This window comes from Brachyhypopomus gauderio, chromosome 3, assembly GCF_052324685.1.
Source record: "Brachyhypopomus gauderio isolate BG-103 chromosome 3, BGAUD_0.2, whole genome shotgun sequence".
Taxonomy (NCBI): Eukaryota; Metazoa; Chordata; class Actinopteri; order Gymnotiformes; family Hypopomidae; genus Brachyhypopomus; species Brachyhypopomus gauderio.
In genome coordinates this window covers 22,012,783-22,033,871 of record NC_135213.1, presented here as the reverse complement: position 1 = coordinate 22,033,871, position 21,089 = coordinate 22,012,783, and the positions used below count along the sequence as shown (strand labels likewise).

The 21,089-nt window shown below is 45.6% G+C and overlaps 2 protein-coding genes across 6 annotated transcripts; one reads left to right on the top strand and one right to left on the bottom strand.

Moving 5' to 3' along the window:
• Nucleotides 1-290: 290 nt before the first annotated feature.
• Nucleotides 291-5,723, bottom strand: LOC143510717 (putative endonuclease 4). Of its 4 annotated transcripts, none has more exons than XM_077000348.1 (8): nt 5,537-5,723; nt 2,491-2,684; nt 2,202-2,411; nt 1,463-1,642; nt 1,179-1,310; nt 899-1,003; nt 576-705; nt 291-477 (listed from the first exon to the last, which is right to left on the bottom strand). In XM_077000348.1, exons 2-8 carry the CDS (start codon nt 2,660-2,662, stop codon nt 420-422), a joined length of 987 nt encoding a protein of 328 aa, XP_076856463.1. In that variant the 5' UTR covers nt 2,663-2,684; nt 5,537-5,723; the 3' UTR covers nt 291-419. The 4 variants fall into 4 exon arrangements, with proteins under 4 accessions (XP_076856463.1, XP_076856465.1, XP_076856466.1 ...); XM_077000350.1 differs by lacking the exon at nt 5,537-5,723 and adding an exon at nt 4,658-4,782; XM_077000351.1 differs by lacking the exon at nt 5,537-5,723 and adding an exon at nt 4,507-4,625.
• On the top strand, nt 4,769-20,879 carry tnrc6ba (trinucleotide repeat containing adaptor 6Ba). 2 transcript variants are annotated; one of them, XM_077000346.1, is made up of 22 exons: nt 4,769-4,909; nt 6,235-6,323; nt 6,582-6,603; nt 6,911-7,261; nt 7,667-10,435; nt 10,752-10,916; nt 11,096-11,268; nt 11,422-11,490; nt 11,614-11,817; nt 12,080-12,199; nt 12,477-12,596; nt 12,850-12,993; nt 13,079-13,186; nt 16,013-16,202; nt 16,304-16,441; nt 16,555-16,719; nt 16,835-16,978; nt 17,106-17,198; nt 17,692-17,907; nt 18,174-18,244; nt 18,448-18,587; nt 18,670-20,879. In XM_077000346.1, the coding sequence occupies exons 2-22, from the start codon at nt 6,267-6,269 to the stop codon at nt 19,220-19,222; spliced, it is 6,012 nt and encodes a 2,003-aa protein (XP_076856461.1). In that variant the 5' UTR covers nt 4,769-4,909; nt 6,235-6,266; the 3' UTR covers nt 19,223-20,879. The 2 variants fall into 2 exon arrangements, with proteins under 2 accessions (XP_076856461.1, XP_076856462.1); XM_077000347.1 differs by lacking the exon at nt 12,080-12,199.
• Nucleotides 20,880-21,089: the final 210 nt, after the last annotated feature.

Here is a 21,089-nt window from a genome sequence, read left to right as displayed (position 1 = left end):
TATAAAATAGTGAAAACAAGCTTGACTCTGAGGGAGAACACTTCTCAGTAATGTGAAAATGGAAAAACTGTGTGATGAGGTGAGTTCTTTAGAAACTTTACAGTGCGAAGGATGCGTTAGCAAAACTTTTGTTTAAGATTTTGATGCTGGGACCGGAGATATTTTCTGGCTTCTGACTCCCTCTGCTGATAAAAATGGTAAATTCCATACACTGCAATTTTAGAACTACATCACAGAAACTATTTACATCAGCATGAAAGATTTTAGTCCAAAAGAAGTTTGTATTTATTATATTTTTCACAGTGAGAAATAAACATATAAAAACAAACATAACAGTATGTAAGGATAATTAAAGAAAATAAGATGATCCGTCCTTTGTGAAACATCCATATTTCTTTTTGAGGTTCACCGCATTCTCTCTAGTCTTCACAGAGAGAATAGAGCAATTCTATTTGTTCAGCATACTCAAAACCTGTGCTGTAAAGAGATAATGCGAGTGAAACATGATGAGAGATCAAGTGAACACCGCTGATTCCATTGCTAATGTCCTCTTATTTAGCTTTGCTAAAAATTACCGGCCAGGTGTCTCAAGAACGAGAGGGATGTTGTCTAGTCGAGGCTCATTCACAATATCTCGGAAAGCAGGGATCCCAATCTGGCCACGCCCTATGTCCTCATGTCGGTCCAGGTGACAGCCCAACTTACCTGAAACAGTCCAGATTATTGGAAATATGACAGTATGAAAGAGCTTTGATACCAATGTTGAAAACACATTTGAAATAACAGTTTTGCGATGTGTGATGAAACTATTTTAAACTATTTTACCCCCCCCCCCCCTTTTTTTTATTAAGCACTGAAAACATGACTTGATAGAGAGGATGATATCCCATAATGATACCTTTTGAGTCATTAAGATGAACAGCTCTCAGGTAATGCAGGCCAACTACCAGGTCAAATTCTTCAAGCATAGACTTCACGCCTCCCGTTGAAGAAATATCATAACCTGCAAATTGGCCAAACTATTTTAACATTTTGATTTCAGTGACATGTCTTATTGGTGTGATGCTGCATTACTTAATATTTTTCATTCAAATATCGTTTTATCCAATCTACGATATATTGTATATAAATGTACTCTATCTCAGGTAGAGGAAGACACCCTTTCCATCACTCCTTACCTGCTGCAAATGCATGGCATGTGTCCAGACACACTCCCATGCGTGTCTTGTCGTGAACACGGTCAATTATACCCTTCAGTTCAGCAAACTGTCCACCCAAAGTGCTTCCCTGTCCACTCATATTTTCAAGCACTACCAAAAAATTTGAAAGCCAACAGAGAGAGAAGTGCAACATCACAGTTGTTACACCGAGCTGTAACCACATGTGGATGCCTCAGCTGATCACAATCATATGCGTTCTGTCTAATCTGTTATTGTGGTGACATGAGATCAGACCAGTTTACCAGTAATAACAGCGGGTACTTGCTGGTGAGCGTGGTTTATAGCTTGGGCAATCCTCTCCATGCACTTCTCTGTGCCAGAGCCCATAGAGGCACCTGGGTGGAAGTTGAACTGAGTGAGGCCCAACGCGCTGCATCTACTCAGTTCATCAACCAGCATGGCCTGGCTCTTTCCAAACACATCTAAATCAAGGCAGAGATGGAACAGAATACACACACTGTCTTTATAAAGTCTCTGTGATCCCATGAAAATAATTTGCCACCTGTGTTTTCTTTTGTCTCCTGGACACAATAGACAAAAAAAGATGGAAAATGATTTCATGAAGCAAAATTGGTTTGGTATATGAGCTAATTCAACAATGTGTGATGTGCTTCTCTTTGGGACTTGGTATCAGTGTTTGCACATGGCAGTCAATCAAATGCTGAGCAGAAAACAGGGAAAAGCCTCAGAATTAAAAATATAAGAGTGTCTCACATTTACCTCAAATATGTGGCACATACTTTGTATACATAAAACTACATATTTGTGTTATGTGTAGATCTGATGTATTCTGTATCAAACCGTGTAAAAATGCAAATAAATACATACATAAATAAAAATCAATAAATAAAGAAAATGTTTTTCATAATATCCGGGAAATGCGTCTAACTTGGTATGCCTCTCTAATCAATGAGTCTGATTTAGCAGGCGTTTATTAGTGTAACGCCTTCACCATCAGCTGTAGGTTTGCGGCTTACATACCTTCCTTTGGAGAGCCACAGTTCATCAGGTAGGATCCATGCGGCAGAATGTGTGTCGGGTCAAAACCATGTTGAACACAAGCCTCTTGGAATCTGACAGCAGCGGCCTTATCGAGGGCAGGTCTTTGCCAGGACCGTTGAGAGCCCAGAAATAAGCCAAAACTGCGACCCCCTATAGCAACACTTTCTTCAACTGCTTTCCATATGCCTCCTTCAACAAGCGAGGGAAATTATTAAATTACTAGCATTTTGTTTCAATTATATTAGAGAATAAGCAAAATGGAACTTACCTGATATAGACACATGAGCACCGATGTACTTTTTTTGTCCTTTGGTCCTACACCTTTTCCCCATTGCCACTTCTGCAGCACCATCTTCTGATGGTTCACCTGTTGCACTCGAATGTTGCACTTCGGGCAAATCTTCCGCTCCTCTCTTTACTCCTCTTTTTCGTGGACCCATAACCCTCCAACTTTATGATTTCCTTAAAAACACCACCATCGATGTAGATCTACATCATCCAATTGCACACCCGGAGAGCCAACCGCAGTTTTAGACCTGCAGTTCTAGACCTGCAGTTCTAGACGTGCCGTAGTTTTAGATGTATGTAACGTAATATCCAGATAGTGTTTAGTATGTCGCGGGAGCAGATGGAAGAATATTTATAAGCAACAATAATATATGATAGATATATGATAATGTCTGAAGGTAATTTTTGGGTTATCGTAATGTTTATGTCATGAAGGATGAATCTGACTAGCGTTAGTGTGTCTTGGTTCGTTAGTTCTGGCTACCTTTATGGCTACTTAGTAGCTACTTTGATTAAATTTGAAACAACTTAAAGGAAGGAAATTAGCACTTACTACGCTACTATTAATACTAAAAGTAGTAAGCAAGCTAAAGTAGCATTTCCCCATCATTATTAACCCATAAGAACCCAGACTATGTTCTGAATATTGATACAATTGAGCATATTAATATATGATACACATATATTTAGTCTGCTAAATGCCATAAATGTAAATGTAAATATGATCGGTCTGAAGGTCATTTTTGTGTTATCGTAATGTTTATGTCATGAAGGATGAATCTGGCTAGCGTTAGTGTGTCTTAGTTCGTTAGTTCTGGCTACCTTTATGACTACTTTGTAGCTACTTCGACTTTGAGAGAAATGCTATAGTCCTGCGAACGTAAGTTTTTGCCGGGGGGGGGGGGGGGGGGTGGTGGCGAACGTAAAATGGACAAAAATTTGTATTATATTGCGATCGATCGGTCGCCAGTGTTTGCGCCAGAGCGAACTGGTAACTCATTGAATCATAGATATGGATCAGAGGTAAATAAACTAGATTTTTTTTCGGCGTGAGAAATCGGATGTGTGGCGTGTGAGCGAAAAACCCCAAGTATCACATAATATTTGCTAGTTGCATGCCAATGAAGGTATACGAGTAAAATAAATCACTCCTAACATTCTGGAAACGTATGCTTACTCACTGAAAGCATCCTGACATTATGCAATTTTTGCTGATTTTTAATACAAAATAGCCTATGCCAGTAATCCAGTAGTTTAATTAAAAATAAAATATCTTCAGGAGACAAGCTGTGTGTGTAAATGACAAAATTAATCAAAACTCCCTAAAAGAACAGGGAAAATGAGGCGTACTACTTCTATTTAAATACAAAATGTGGTGTACATTATCGTTTAAAACTTGTCAAATGTTATAGATTTGGCTAAAACAATTCAGAATCAATGGGCTTATTTAACAAATAAACAATGGATTATTACAATATACAAGCCCCTGAGCCTACGGCATGCATTGGAACTGCTGGTCTAGAACTGCGGTTGGCTGTCGTTAGCTACATTCCGAGCCGCTAGGTGGCGCATGGCTAAAACTACAGCACGTCTAGAACTGCAGGTCTAAAACTGCAGGTCTAGAACTGCAGTTGGCTCTCCGGCTGTGCAATTGGATGCATCTCATGTAGATAGCGACATTAGGAATGCTTGTCGTTTATTTATTATATAGTCAATAGCGCCACTTAGTGGCATCTCATAAAACACCTTTCGATAAACCCCTATATGGCCCTTTGCAAGTGTGACATAAAGCGACAAGGGAAATCATTTAAATACTGCATATATTCACTTGATATAAACCTATGTTTGATGTATCCTGTATAATTGTTTTAAGTTAAAATGCCACAGATTGACAGAAACTCCATTTTGGTCACTCTTTTTTGAAATATGACGTCATTTGGGTAGTCGGTGCAGAAGGGAGGAAGGAAAAATAAATATCGATAAGGTTTACGCTCACTTTCTCTTTACGTATAGAACCAGTCAACAGAAAATGGAAGTCGGTGTCAATCTTTGCCAATAGCAGTCTGTGGACTTTTAATACTGAAGGTCAAAAATTTCCCTTCGCTACCCCCCCTTCCGTCAGAGCTGATCAGACACACGATTCATACCGAGCAGTAAAATGGCCGACCGTCAACCAACTGACTTTTCAGCGCTTTAAAACGAATTTGCTTTTTTCGTTTACATTGTCGTATTACGTAGATACAGAATAGCACTGTAGAGAAAACATTTCCATAATTAGCCGTTGAGTACTCTTGATGGAGTATTGCATTTCAAGTTGCCTCGAATGCCTCAAAAATTAGAATTTCGCACTGAAGCACTTTAGCAGTAGCTTCCTAGCTACATTTCATGTAATTCCTGGGGTAAGTGAATTGTTGTGAGGGATACGCTGCATAAGTATAGTCTACTAACCCAACCGCATTCATGTGCACTCGAAATGTTAAACATTGCTGCTTTGTGACTGAAGAATTAACGTTGCGAAACTGTTTCGACGACAGGAGAGGTCTGTGGAGCTAACTAGCTCGCTAGCCTAAACTGACGAGCTGGCTAAGTTAGCTTAGCTTAGCCACTGCAAGCTACTCGGTCTTCCAGCTTCAGTGACTAGCGACGCGTTTCCAGCTCTGTCTACAGTAGCTAAGCAGTGGTTTAATATCACCATGACACGACCACAGACGGTATCTATAGTTGACGATAGAAACACGACTCGAAGTTGCGCGTTTAACAAAAGACCGTGAATATGTGACTGATTACGGAGAGCATCGCTTATTTATCTTAGCCAGTTAGCTTCTTGGTGCGAGTTGTCATCCGGTGCTGGTTTCAGTTTGTAAGCTCGTTCGTTTATTGCCTGCTGAAATCCCTTGTTTTGTAACACGCGAGGCGATTACTGTACAATAGTTGAAAACGAGTTTAATGGCAATTATTGCTTGCTCACTTACTAGCTAGCTAACCAGCTAATTGCTCCGCCAGCTAACGTGCTTTTATCCACTTACTTTCGACACCTGACGCTGTCTTGAACTTAGAATGAACGGCGTGGCTAATGGGCTTTACTCGTATTGTAATTATCCCAATGTTGCCTTGTTATAATATTTTCTTGTATTATATTATTTAATCAAAGGAACGCACTGTTGCACCAAACTGCATGCTCACGAGGAAATGGGCGGGTGAATGGAATGCCAGCAGTGTCAAAAATTATGAACCTCTATGGCTGGCGCCTCAGACCTGACTGTGTGTGATGGCAGTGCAGCAGGGCACACTGTGTTTCACTGCTCTCGGGTATTATAGGACCGATGGTTTTAGTACAGGCTTGCTTGGTTTCTGAGTTGTATGCCTTTTGTCTATTTTTTTAGGAGTGCATATACATGCAACCAGGCTAATTGGTTAGCTAGCAATAAACAGTGTGCAACATCGTAGTCATCTGTTTGTTTGCCAGATGAGCACTTGAGCAGTATTTTGGCAGGAGACAGTCAGGTATCATTGTCATTATTACTAACATCTCAAAGCTACTGTCTGTATCATTTAAGGTGATTAGTGTTAGTTAGCTAATGATCTAAGAAACAAAAGTAGTTGTAGAATGAAGGCAGAGGTGCTTTCGACATGACTACTGTACGGGGTTTCGTTTGCGTTGAGTTAATTGTTTCTAAGTTTAAACAGTATACATATATAAACCGTTTCAATGGTCTTATTTTAGAAAAGGGGCATAAGGAAAGGGAACAGCAGTTCATGGAAGACAAGAAAAGGAAAAAGGAAGATAAAAGGAAAAGAGAATCCTCACAAAAGGTAAATCTTTTAAAATAGTTTTGGAGGTGGTTCTTAGTTACAGAGAATCAACTCATTCTTTTGTTTTTCTTTTTTTAACTGGTACTAGTAGTCATCTAATTTTTGGGGAGCAAGATCCTACAATACCCAAATCTGACACTTTTTGTAATGGAGAAACCAAAGTGATGGTGAAATTTAGTTCCGTAACTTTATAGTTGTGTTAATGCTTATGTGTTGCAAAGAGTTTGCTTTGTTGACTTTGAACTTTTTATGTTTCAGGTGGTTGAGCAAAAAAACAAAGGTAATCTGCCTTATTCATGATGATCTGTCTGTACTTCTGTTATGTTTGCTCACTCATTTGGTTATTACAGTGTAGTTATGACTTCTGCATTCATTTGATGGAGTTCAGTTATTTCCATTTTTATGCGTGTAGCTTGAATATTTCAGTTACCACGACGTTCCACTACTTTAAACTACATTCAATTAACAGTTAATGTTTTGTTGCTTATGCATTTTTCACTGTTGTGCATGTCCATATGTTTTTGGAAATCTTAATGAATTTTCATTGATTTTGCATTTGATCCTGATAAATGTTTTTTCTTGGATAGTGCCAGAACTGACAAAGCCTCCATCTGCCCAGTCTCCTGCCACCCCCAGCTCAGTCTCCCCTAGCCCTGGCCCTGTCCCTCCTACAACCTCCTCCATCGCCACCCCGGCTGCTGGCGCCCCCCCTCAGGGTGGGAACAATGCTAAGCGGTCGGCGGTGGCCAACGGACAGCCCTCCCCCAGTACCCAGGCCCCCCAGCGCTACATGCCCCGTGAAGTGCCCCCTCGATTCCGTTGCCAGCAGGACCACAAAGTGCTACTGAAGAGGGGCCAGCCACCACTGTCCTCCATGCTGCTGGGGGGAGGCAACAGTGGGGGAGACAGCCCCAATGCAACGGTGGCTGCTGCCTCAGGTAAACCACCATTGTGCATTTTATTCACATTATAGAACAAACTATTGTTTTAACTAAGTAAATGAAAGAAGCTTCCAGAGTTCAGTTAACCAGTTTGAGTAGAAATAGAATGCAGTTTAGTGACTTATTTGATCTGCTTTATGAGAGTTATGAACATGGCTAATTTAACCTCTTAACAGCTGGCAGCGGGCCCTGTGATTTGTGACACAACACACAACTTTACTTCAGCTGCTTTTGAGTCTTAAGTACATAGATACATCTTTGTGGTTATAACATTTCATTAAATGTAATGTATAGGAGAAACCAATCCCCCAATATAAAATAAACTAATCCCCATATGCCTGAGAGTTCAGGACCTATGGAATCATGTTCTGAAGAGATTTTTCTTGTCTGCTCATGCTGCAGATTCCAACCTGGGCTCTGGAGGTCCAGTTGCTCCCTCTCTGCCCCACACGTCATCCTCATCAATCGCTGCTTCTTCTACTACTACTTCTTCAAATTATGCAAATTCCATGTGGGGGGCAAGCTCTGGCAGCCAGCCCCTCTCTCAGGGCAGGGAGAAGGTGATAGTGGATGGGTCAGACCTAGAGGAATGGCCTAGCATTGCTGCCGGGGACGGGGCCAGAACAGGAGATACAACAGTAACTGGAGCAGCGGAGGGCAGTGGAGTGCTGAACTGCAACGCCTCGTGGGGTGAGCGGCACCTCCAGCAGCAGAAGGTTGTGGGAGGAGGGAATGAAGGTGGGAAAGGTGTCGGTTCCGGTAGCCCCTCCCCTCCTTCGTCCTCCTGTGCAAACAATGAATGTATACAGCCTAGCAGTGCTGTTTGGGGGTCCCAGGGAGGGATGGGAGGAAATGCAGTAGCAGCAGGGTCGTTGCCCTCCATATCCAAAGCCTCCCCTCTCCCAGGGACTGATTGCTCTGTAGGTGTCAACTGCAGCGTTCCAGGTGCCAACTTTAACCCTAATGCCAACCCTTCTGCGTGGCCAGCGCTGGGGCACGATGGAGCTGGGGCAGCTGCAACAGAGGGCGGCCCCTCACCTCTCCAAAGCTCGACGTCATCGTCTGCCAACAACCCTGTTTCTGTGAATCAAGCCTCTCATCAGCACCAACTTCACCAAATGCAATACAGAGACATAGAGCCATCCGGTAGAGAGTGGGGTGCCGCGGCACCAGAGCCAGGAGCAGGACCAAAAAATACAGGAGTGGCAGAAGGGGGCAATGTAGACTGTGGAAGTACAGGGGGTGGGGATCTCTCTGCTTCCTCTTCCTCCTCCCCCTCTTCATCTACTTGGAGAGCTCAGCCTTTCCCTGCAAATTCCAAAACGGGTGCCTCTAGGACTGATGCGTGGGAGGGTGGGGCTGGAGGGAGCTCTGCTTCTGCTGAGGGGGTGAACTCATGGGGGTTCAGTGGGCAGGACGATAGAGTAGGGCCGGGGGGCGGGGGTGCATGGGGCACGGGAAGTGGTTGTCAGATGTCTGGGGTATCTCAGGGAGCATGGGGTGGGGGAGTTGGGGATTGGGGTCATTCAGGTGGTGTCAGCAATCCAGGTGGTGGAAATGGAGACGGCTCGAGCAGTAGCAGCAGCAGCGGCAGTGTCGGCAAACCCTCGGCTACGTCCTCCACACCTTCGACTATGACGAGAGCTTGGGACAATCAGAAAGGAGCTGGGGAGGGAGGGGCAGGAGACTCCAGTGAGTGGGGAGGCCAGGGAGCCAGAGCCGGTGAGGGTACTTCATCCTCCAGCGGTGGAGGTAATTCGAGAAGTGGCAATCAGCACCACGGTCACCACCGCTCTCATCATCCTCCTCCCAATTCTGACGTGGCCTTACAGAGTCTGCTCAGCCGGACTGACCTGGACCCCAGAGTGCTGTCTAACACTGGGTGGGGACAGACCAAGATCCGACAGAATGTGGCATGGGACTTGGAGGTAGCTGGAGGGGGGACGGGTGGAACCAGATCTTCTGCTGTAATGAACACACCGAGCCATATTCCACCATTTTCTGGCTCAGCTGGCACATCAACAGCTGCTCCATCAGCTTCACCTCTGCTTCCTGCTGCATCTCAGAACACCAACCTGAACACAAATTCCATCCTTGCACCCCCGTCTGTCTCACCCGGTGAAGGCTGGGACAGTAGTGGCGGCAGTTCGTCTCTGCCCAGTCGAGGCCCACCACCATCTAGCAGCAGTGTCCAAAACCCTGGTGGTCCACAAGCCGGGATGAGTCATGCAGCAGGGGGGCAGACCAAGTCTTCAGGAGGCTGGGGAGAGTCAAGTTCAGCTGAGAGCCAAGGGAAAGGTTGGGGCAGCGAGGGACAAGAGTGGCGAGATCACGCAGCGGAGAGTGGATCAAGCGGGTGGGGGGATTTTCGACAACAGGGTACAGCGGCAGGAGCTGGTGGAGACTGGGGAACTAGCCAGGAGGAGAAAGGGACTGGGGGCTGGAAGGAAATGGGGAGAGGGAATGGGGGGAATTGGGGGCAGAGAGGTGGTGGTGAATGGGGAGAGCGGGAATCCAAAGCAAACACTGGGGGGTGGGGTGATGGGAAGGACAGTGGAGGTACAGGTGGAGACTCAGAAGTAGGTACATGGGGCAGCTGGGATGAGGGTGCTCCAAGGAAAGCTTGGGGAAAAGGAGGTACAGAAACCGGGGGAGGGGGGGATCAGGGTAGCAAGTCTCACCAGGGCTGGGGTGGGAACATGCACCCTTCACAGATGCCAAACAGCCACTCGGCCTCTCTAAAAGGTCAGGCACAACAGCAGCAACAATCACAGCCCCAGCAGTCACAGTCGCTGGATACAGGGGCCATGCAAGGAGGCTGGGGAAGACAAGGAGGTTCTTCAGCCCAGAGCCAAAGTTCAGGATGGACCTCAGGGCCCATACCCCAAATATCAAGTGGCCCTGGAGGCAGCTCAGAACCTAGTGGCTGGGAAGAGCCTTCTCCACAGTCAATAAGTAGGAAAAAAGAAATAGATGATGGAACATCTGCCTGGGGTGATCCCACTAACTACAGCTATGTGAATTATTGGGACAAGAACAATGGCCCGTGTGCCCAGGCACAGCCAGTGCAGGCTCAGCAGCAGGGTCCTCCACCTCCATCAGGGAGAACCGCCACAGGCCCTGGGAACAGGGAGATGAACACGCATTCATCCAACAAGAGCACCGCAGTGGGTAAGAGAAATGTTTGCTACATCTTGAGACAAAATATTTGTCAAGGTAATGAGAACCATTTGTAATGTTTGCATGAAAATTGTTTTACTGCACACTTTTACTTGACATTAGTCTGACGAAAGGAAACCTGTATATTATAGAAACAGTTGAAATGCCACTAGTTCATTTAGTACAAATTTTTTAGTGTAGTTTCATAAAGATGTCCAAATATACAAATCATGTATAGTCGCACAAAGTGTAAAATTGCATTCAACGTGCATTACTTTAAAGGTTGTAAAGGTTTGATTTGTCTGTTCTTCCTCTGACTCATTATTAGCTCCATCCGGATGGGGAGGGAGTGGCTCCCCCTCAAGTCCGTGTGTGGATAATGGCACGGCAGCATGGGGCAAGCCTGCCGAAGCGCCCTCTGGCTGGGGTGACCCAGACGAATCTGGGAATGCCTCCGGTTGGGGTAATCCCTCACCCAACCCAGTCAAACCTGGTGAGCCATTTTATTACAAGGAATTAACATATTATATAAACACAATTTACTTTGCAACTAATGCAAGTTGTTATGCCAGTCATCATTATGTCAAATGCAAAGCTATACAATTTATTTTGTTTATTTATTTATGTGTTGCTCCGTCTGGGATTAGTGGCAAATATGTTTGTCTCCCCCAGGTTCAAAGTCTATGCAAGAAGGCTGGGGTGAGAGAGAGGGCTCTGTCAGCGCCTCACGTCACTCCAGCTGGGAGGAGGAGGAGGACGGAGGGGTCGTGTGGAGCAGCGCTGGCTCACAAGGCAGCAGCTCTTCCTACAACTCTGGGGGCTGGGTAGGCAAGAAGGCCAACAAGGTGCGCTACGCTGCTTTTGCATGGTGATTGTATCCAAATGAGTGGCATTTTATCTCGTATTAAAACTTTATTGAGCTAATGAATTAATGACCGAAATCTTGAAGCTGCTGTAATGTGAAACTTTAAAATGCTCGTCGGTATTCCCCTCTTCAGGGTCCAATAAAGAGTGGTGACTCTTGGATGAACCCTATGACTCGACAGTTTTCAAACATGGGGCTTCTGGTGAGCGAGTGAAAATAGGTTGATGTGTAATAACATGTGTATTGATTCATTAATAGTGTGTTAACACATTAAAATGTCTGCAGCTTTTGAATTTGTTCACTTCATGCCGATATGGTTATGCAGGGAGAGGACCCCAGTGGCCGTCCTCTGGACCTGGCCCCAGGCCCTCCTCAAGAGAAGAAGATGGACGGAGACAAGCGAGGTATGGGTTTGAGTGATTACAATGGAGAGATGCGCAAAGGAGGACGTGGAGGAGGAGGAGGAGTCTTCCGTTCCCCTGGTTCCAAAGAGGCGGGGCCTGGTGAGCCTGGGCCTTACTATGACAAGGTAATTTAAACTCCGCTTCTCAGAACACTCTTACTTAGGCTTTCCGTTCGTTTAACTGAGCGCCCTCTGTGTCCCTGTGTTCTCTGAATTTCCTCGACCTCCCTTCTCTCTTCCCCTCTCTGTCTGTCTCTCTCTCTGTCTGTCTCTCTCTCTCTCTCTCTCTCTCTCTCTCTCTCTCTCTCTCTCTCTCTTGCACCTTTTCTCCTCCTTTGTCAACCCCTGTATTTGGCCCTGTCTGCTTCGCTCTCGCTGTGATGAGCAGACCTTGCCTTTCACCAATCAGGATGGGTGCCTTGGGGAGGAGGGGCCATGTTCTTCATATTCTCCGCCCACTGTCTTCAAGCCCTCTCCCCTCTACAACCACCCCAATCCCCCTAGACAAGTAAGGCTGTGCCACTGTATCTCACTTAGCCCATCATAGTCCACACTGCATCACCCCAGGCCTTTTACCTATAAGTGTTGTCTGCAAAGTGCCCCCATTCCTCAAATCCCAATATGACTCCCACAAAAACCCATTTGTGCTCCCTCTTGCCTCTGATGTTTGTTCTCTTGGTAAGCTCTTCACCACCCCAACCACCCCCACCCCCTTTTCACTCTTGTACCACTCTGAGAATTATATGAATGTGTGTTTATGCTGTCTTGCCTGTCTCTCTCTACAGATGGGTGGTCACATATTTGGTTCTGGTGGTGGGATGGCCCAACCCAGGCACCAGCCAGGTGTATCGCCCATTAACCCCACCGTACGTGCTCAAGTGCCTCATCAGTTCCTGTCGCCTCAGGTACAACAACAAGTGTGAAAATTCTCTCCTACCAGATATTGTTTATTTGACCGCCCAGCCGTGGTTTAGCAAACTATGTGTTAGTCTTACTGTGTTGTTGTTGTGGTTCACTGTAGTGTCTGTTCTTATCAGGTACTACATTATAATGGAGGCTGCAACAAAACAAAAGTTATTACAGTCTTGTAAATGAAACATAATCAGCAATCGTGTTTGTTATTTATCTGTGCGTCTCACGTTTGGGCCCGTCGTCAAGGTGCCGGGCTCTGTGCTGAAACAGATGCCGCCTCCGAGCGGGGGCGTCGGAGGGGTGGGGGGAGGGGTTTTCCCTCCTCAGCTCTCCCCACAGCACATCGCCATGCTCAGCAGCATCTACCCACCTCACATCCAGTTCCAGCTGGTGAGTTTAATCCTTAGTCATGACGTTTTCGGTTGTGAGGCTGGTGTCTGTCTGAGTGTGTGACCCTCTGGTTCGCCGCTCCCAGGCCTGTCAGCTGCTCCTGCAGCAACAGCAGCAGCCCCAGCAACAGCAGCAGCTCCTGCAGAACCAGCGCAAGTTCCCCCAGAACGTGCGTCAGGCAGACCCCCAGCAGGTAGGGACCACAGCCCCGCACGGGCCTTGGACTTGTGCAGAAGAACCCCTCCCAGGGAAGATCACCTGACTGCTCTGTCTTTGCCCTTAGATAGCTTACATCTACCTAATAGCTGGCTAGGTAATATACTGTCCATTTAGTCAAGATTGTGTTTATCTGCTAGCATCATAAATAAACTGTATAGCAAGCGTATAACTAGGGCTGAACGATTAATTGCATTTGCGATAATTTCGCGATTTTTAAAAACGCGATTGTCTAATCGCACAGGCTGCGATTTTATTTTTATTTTTATTTTACCTTTATTTAACCAGGAAAGACTCATTGAGATTTAAAACCTCTTTTCCAAGAGTGTCCTGGCCAAGACAGCCACATAAAACATTTAAAATACAACAACAGATACACAAAAACATAGACAAGAAATGTCATACAGTTAAATATTAGTACAATTACAGAAGCCAAATGATCTGTTTTGTCTGTCCTTTAAAATTGATTTAAAATTCCCCAGAGTGATGAGAGAAGATAACTTTAATTCCTTCTGCAAGTTGTTCCAGGCGGAAGGGGCAGAATATTTAAAAGCCTTTTTACCCAGTTCTGTTCTGACCTTTGGGACCTGCATCAAAATGATGTCTTGAGAGCGCAGGCCGAAATGGCTGATGGGTCTAGTCAGAAGTGAGCATAAATAAGAAGGATGGTGCCCAAGAATGCATTTGTAGATGAAAAACAGCCAATGAGACAGTCTACGATTAGTCAGAGACGGAATTTTTGCATTTGCATACAAGGTACAGTGATGGGTTTTATAGCAGCAGTTAGTCATGAAACGCAGGGCGCAATGATAGACAGCATCCAATTTTTTAAATTGTCGGGCTGAGGCATTCATAAATAGCATATCTCCATAATCCAATAGAGGTAGAATGGTTGACATAATCAGATGCCTTCTGACTTGTTGTGAGAAACAATTTTTATTTCTAAAAAAGAATCCCAATTTAAGTTTTATCTTTGAAGCCAAATTATCAATGTGAGTTTTGAAAGACAGATTCTCATCAATCAAAATACCTAAATATTTGTAGTGTCTGACAACTTCAATTTCGACCCCTTGAGCAGTTACCAAGCTGGGGAGTAAAGGTGGGAGCTGCTTACCATTTGAAAATATCATAGCCTTTGATTTCTCTGCATTGAGGACTAACTTTAGCCCAGCCAGACGAGACTGAACAATGTCAAAAGCAGATTGCAGAAGTTTAAAAGCTTGTGAGACTGATGAGGATGAACAATAAATAACAGTATCATCAGCATAAAGATGAGATTCAGCAGCAGGCAGGTTATCACATAAATTATTAACATAAATAGTAAACAACAAAGGCCCTAGTAAGGAGCCTTGAGGCACTCCCTTTGAAACGGGAAGAAGGGAGGAACTAAGCCCATCAGCTTGAACACATTGAGTTCTACCAGATAAATAGTTGGAAAACCAATTAACAGTCTGGGCAGATAATCCCATTTTGTAAAGTTCATTCATCAAAATGTTATGATCAACAGTGTCAAATGATTTAAACTGGTCACGTGACTTGGGAGCGAGCCGAGGACGAACGGAGCAAACCCGAGCAGGAGGCAGGGAGGTGGAGAAGTGAAGTTAACACAGCGCACTTTAACTTGTTGCACAATGGCTTCAGGCTCGACAGAAGCTGACACAACTGAAAGTCTAATACCAAAGAGGGGCAGCACATCAGTTGTGTGAAATTACTTTGGCTTTTAAAAAGATGCTGCTCAACGTCAGGTACCCTGCAAAACGTGCCTTGCTACTGTTGCTATGACGCGAGGTAACACTACAAACCTTCTTCAGCATTTAAAAAAACACCACAAAGCCTCATATGATATTTGTAAGGCTAAAATGCCAACGACCAGTGCTGCATCTTCAAATACGCAAAAGTGTTTCTCTGCGCTTATACAGCCTTAGTATGCGGTGAGCAGCGAAATACCGTAAAATCACGCATATAGGCGCAATAAGATTTAAAGCGCGGATGAATCGCAAAAGCGCGCATAGCTTGACCGAGGTCCAGCAGACAGGGTTCACTGACCGAACCGTTTGAAAGTGTAACTCCTTATGGATATAATTTGAAGCGGCAGGCTGAAATAACTCGGGCAGTAACAGAGTTCATAGTGAATGACATGATGCCCGTTAATGTAGTGAACAAGCCCAGCTTCATGACTTTGTTAAACACACTGGATATGCGCTACCAAACGCCCTCACGCACATATTTTAGCCAAGTTGCTATACCTGCAGGGTTGCCAACTCTCACGCATTGAGCGTCTTAGACTAAAAAGTTAGTAGTTCGCTCTGGCGCCAACAACAGGCGATCGATCGATCACGATATAATAATAATAATACTTAAATTTAGTCCATTTTACAACCCCCCCCCCCCCCGCAACCCTGTATCTGAGCTGTATAAAAAATGCCGAAACAGTTTCCTGAAAACAGTGGGAAAAAATCGCGATTTTAAATCGCAATCGCAATTTATAGATAAAAAATTGCAATTAGATTATTTTCCAAAATCATTCAGCCCTATGTATAACAACTGTATAACTATGCTATGTTGCTTCTGCAGTATGCTAGCATATTGGTATCTTATGTGACCATAATACAGAAGCTGTTTCATTGTTTAACTAGGCTTTTTTGTAATGAATTGATAACTCTTGCAGCTAATTACAGGGCTACATTTCCTTTAGACAATGTCGAATTGGCAGCCCAGCTAGCCTCCATTAACCAGCTGGTTTGGAAAAAGTGGGGAAAAGAAAAAAATTCTTTAAGCAGATTGGAATGTGTTTGTTTTGCAGCTTGCCAGAATCATGGCTGTCCTCCAGCAGCAGAGACAGCAGCAGGTGGGCCCTGCAGGAGGGAGCTCCAAACTCTCCCCCTCGCACGGCAGCGCCGGCCCCAAGATGCCCATGTCTGACCCGCTCTCTCACGCCGGCCTGGGCGGCCCCGTGGCAGACCTGCATCAAAAACCGTCGGCCGCATATTCAGGTGATCGCTTGAGCTCAGTCTTTTTTGTTTCTCGGCTGTTCTCCTATCGCCCTTCCCCCAACCCCAGCCCCGCGAGTGACCCTCTACGTTGGTCCTGTCAGGGTTCGGTTCTGGTCTCGAGCTGGGCTCCATGGTGGGCGGTCTGAAGGACTGTGGGGGGCAGCAGTCGCGCTTTAAGTGGATGATGGAAGGCCACTCGCCAGCCTCCTCCTCTCCTGACAGCGTGCTTCATAAGAACGGTGAGTCGGGTCCGCTCGCCGTGCCGTGCCTGGCGGGACTCGGGTCGGCCTCGCGCAGGTCCAGTCGGGGTTTGGTTCTGCCCTGCCTTCATGCTCACTGCTCCCGTCACCAGGTCCCATGGCTGCTCCTATGAAGAGAGGCGGCTCCCCCTATTCTCAGTATGAGCTGCTGGGGGTGGAAGGTTTGGGGGGGCCTCTCCAGGGCTCCTCCGATGGCTGGCAGAGAAGTCCAGGAAACAAGATGGGAGCCAAGACGGGCACGTCCAGTTGGCCTCCAGGTAAATGAGATGCATGTTCAGTACACGAGCCTTCAGTGTTCAGAGTGTTCAGTACACAAGCCTTCAGTGTTCATTATCAAGTGAGTTTACCATCTGTTGTGGCGGTGTGGTGTAGAATTCCAGCCGGGGGTGCCCTGGAAAGGAATACAGAGTGTTGACCCTGAATCTGACCCCTACATGACCCCTGGCGGTATGATGAGTTCATCTGCAGTTTCAAGCCTCAATGATCCTGAGCACCAGTTGCTAAGAGATAACACAGGTACTAAGTGCAGATAAGGTTTTTGACAGACAGACAGAACTGGAAAGCTTGTAAGTTAAAAATATGAACTGTAGTGTGTGTGTGTGTGTGTGTGTGTGTGTGTGTGTGTGTGCGCTTCCTCCTCCAGAATCCAACCCCTCCCTAAACACCTTGCTGCCTTCACCTGGTGCCTGGCCCTACAGTGCCTCAGACAGTCCCCTCAACAATGCACACAACCCAGGCAAGAGCACTGATTCAGCTCCTGTGTGGCAGTGCTGTTAGCAGGACCTGACTACCTTAGCCACCCACGGGTGGGAAACCCCAGGAACTCAGCGGTCTTTTGGGTTCTCTCTCACTTATTGATGTACAACAGTTCTTGCCAAGCCTGAGCATTTGCCCATTTACATGCCAGCGTGTTCAGCTGACATAAGGTGTTGTTTAAGTAGTGGTTTGATAATATTTTGTGGTTGGCTTCATGTCTCCGAGGAAGCATGTGGCTGCCTTGGGTCTCCCAGTGGAGGTGGAGGCAGGGCTGGGAATTGGCAAGGGAATTCAATGGAAAAAGAATCAGAACTCCCAGTTTCACATTTTCTCTTGTGGTGAAGTAGGGATAATTGTTTTCAGTTTTTTAGCTGGTTCTCTTTAGCTGGATTCTCTCTTTCCCTTTTTGTATTTTAAATCCCTGTATGAATAGCTGGAAGGCTCCATGATTATTTCCTGTTCTGTACCCACAGCTAAGTATGTAGAGTACAAGCCAAGCTGGCCCCCCGAGCCCATTGGACACAACAAGCCTTGGAAGACTAATCGCAACACATCCCAGATGCCACGCCCACCTCCTGGACTGAGTCATCAGAAGCAGCCCTCCATGTCCCCGTGGGCGGGAGGAGCTCCACGATTGGGCCGGGGCTGGAGTGGCTCTGGAGGCAGCCAGGAAAGCAGATACGGGCCTGGTAATTTCAGGACTTCAGTTCTCAACATGTGAAACATAAATCAAGAGTTTAGTTAATTGTGTATCCAGCAGTCTGCTTTTAAGTTGTAATAGCTTAGTGAAGCATGCTTTTGTTCATCAGAATGCCAATCAAATTATATTTTGATTCCTGAGGATGTGTTCTGAATCCTCACACATTTGTGTATAAGTAACAGCATTAAAAAATCTTGACTGTTTAGATTCATAACTGGAGATACATGATGGTTTGTGTTTGCACGTGTGTGACAGGTTCAGCATGGAGTGATGGTAGCGCCTCAAGGGGAAGTTGTTGGCTGGTGTTGAGTAATCTTACTCCCCAGGTATGCTGCTGGTGATCAGACAGACTGATTTGGTTGCTTGAGATTGTTTGGAAATGGCAAATATTTGCACAGTACAGGTTTGACACCAAACAGTCAATCTGGCGGTTGAGAAAGCAAATTAAATTATATGAATTTCTGTATGTGTTGTTGCAAACCAGCACAGGTTAATTTCTCTCTCCCTCCCCTTCCCTCCTCTCTTTAAGATTGATGGTTCTACCCTGCGCACTATCTGTATGCAGCATGGTCCTCTGTTGACCTTTCACCTTGGTCTAACCCAGGGCAGTGCTCTGATTCGCTACAGTACTCGCCAAGAAGCAGCCAAAGCTCAGAGTGCTCTGCACATGTAAGTCTGTGCGCTAGTCCTCCGCGTGTGTAAGCATGTTGCTTTGAGCCTTGCCAAACCCAGCTCTTGGCTCTTTCCTCAGGTGCGTTCTGGGTAACACCACAATCCTGGCTGAGTTTGTGAGCGAAGAGGAGGTCGCTCGCTATTTTGCACATTCCCAGGCTGGAGGGGCCGGGAGCACCGGTGGGGGTGGGCCGGCGGGAACAGCAGGAGCGTCTGGTGCAGGTGCAGTAGGTGCCGGTGGGAGTGGAGGCGTCCCTGGTGGAGAGCGAGAACGGGCTGGAGGAGGAAGCGCCGCCTCAGGCGGCAACAATGGAGGAGGAGGAGGAGGCGTGCCTACGAGCTCCAGCTGGCAGGGCTTGGACGGTACGGGCAGCTCCCCAGACCCGGTCTCTGCCCAGGGCCCGGGCCTGAGTATCTTTGCTCAGTGGAGCAACGGAGCTGGGGGAAGCGGAGTGGGTGGCGGGGCGGTGGGGGCGGAGCCCAGCAGGCAGGGGCTGTGGGGGGGGATGGCGGCTGGGTACCCCAGCAGCAGTCTGTGGGGAACTCCGGCTCTGGAGGACCGACACCAGATGAGCAGCCCTGCAGCACTTCTGCCTGGAGACCTGCTGGGTGGAGGCTCGGACTCCATCTGACTGACACGTTCACTTACACGCAGACACATGCGCACACGCATAACAGCACATACATCATGAAGACTTGAGTACAACAAATAAGTTATTGCAGATCAACTCAGATCAATAGAATTACAATATACATACATTCACTCCGTGGATAGACACAGGATGCATTAATTTAAAGAAATTTTCAAATACATTTGCCAACATAACATACTTCAACACAAGCACTCAAACACATGGTACAGATACACACTCAAAAGTCAATAATTCCATTATTACCAGTACCATACAAAAATGCATTACATAACAGTTCAGACAACACTGGTTGCGGATGTACACACACTGTTAACACATCAGTTTCACCTGAGTCGTGTTCCTGACTCTGCTCTCCAAAATGCGGTCTCCAGTCTAAAGTCCATCCTCAGGAGCGTGGGGCCTCAGAGTAACGGGCCTCAGAGTAACGGGGGCCTCAGAGTACGGAGCACAGCATCTCAAGTATTGCAGTGCTGAACTGCTGACTGACAAACGGACACATATGCCCACACATCTCTCGTACGCCTTTTACCGTTAAATGAAGACTTTTACAGCAAGACTTGAACAGAACAAAGAAAAAAAAGATAACAGTTGGACTTAAACACAAATGCAACTGGATGAATCCTAAATCTTGAGTTTATGTAAGATTTCACTTGCATACTGAGACAGCATTACTCAGGCATGCACTGTAAGAAAATACAAAGACTCGTATATGCACCATACAATGTTCTGTGATGTTGAATACTCAACATAGAGGATGGTTCATATTGTTACAGCTCCCATTTACTGGCAAAGTCAAACACACTTACCTGGCCACGCTGTTCTGATGTCTGACTGTTTTGTGTCTTTGTTTTAAATGTGGAACAGTGTAATCCAGAGATGTCTCTCTTCCTTAAGATGCTGACCTCGGTTTTGTTTTGTTTTTTTTTCCCTCCTACTCAATCAAGTTTGTCATAATGACTATGATCACTTGGATGTTAATTAGCTGTACAAGGTGCCCTTTTGGCCTGTGCGTGCATGAGAGAAGCCCTTAATGGAGGAGGTGGTGACATGGAGTATTAATGTGGCATCAGTGAATGTGTGCGTGCGTGTGCTATTATGCTGGTTAGGGAGGCGAATAAATGTATGTATGACAGCTTATTTCAGGTCTATTGATGTCTGTGTGCTGGATAGGTGTATGCAGCAGGGTATGTCTGTGCTGCATAGGTGTATGCAGCAGGGTATGTCTGTGCTGCATAGGTGTATGCAGCAGGTATGTGTGAGTGTAGATGGCAAGTTCAAGAACATTGGCACTAATATTTCTTAAGTTGTGGTTTTAGCAGCCTTTTTTTGTTTTATATATTGTCTGAATTGCAATAATATTAAAGAGAAAAGCTTATTTTTTTCTTTCTTTTAAAGAAGAAATAACCAACTGAAGGCATTCATACTGAAACATGCCAAATCTGTTGTACCAAGCTGAGCTGGATGGATGTTTTAGGAACACTTAAAAGTTACCAGTTGTTTATTTTTGTTGTTGTGTACCATTTTAAATTAAGGCAGGCTTCATCACTCCTGTTCGGGTTGTTTGTTTTCTGATTTTACAAGAAAAAGAAGTTAATTTAACAAAAGAACACGACAATAAAGGTTGAATTGAAGTTTCTTTGTGGTGTGCAAAATGTGTCTTATTTGTGCATATTTGTCTTCAAAGTGGAATAATAAAATGTCTTCCCAATACTAAAGTGTTTTTAAGAGAAAACTGCTGGTCCATGTTCATTTTATGTGTCAGTTTGCCACGGGACATCAGTGGCAGAGACCTACCTTCGTCGAACGGTCCGTTTGTCAAATAAGTTAATATAATAATGAGCTAATA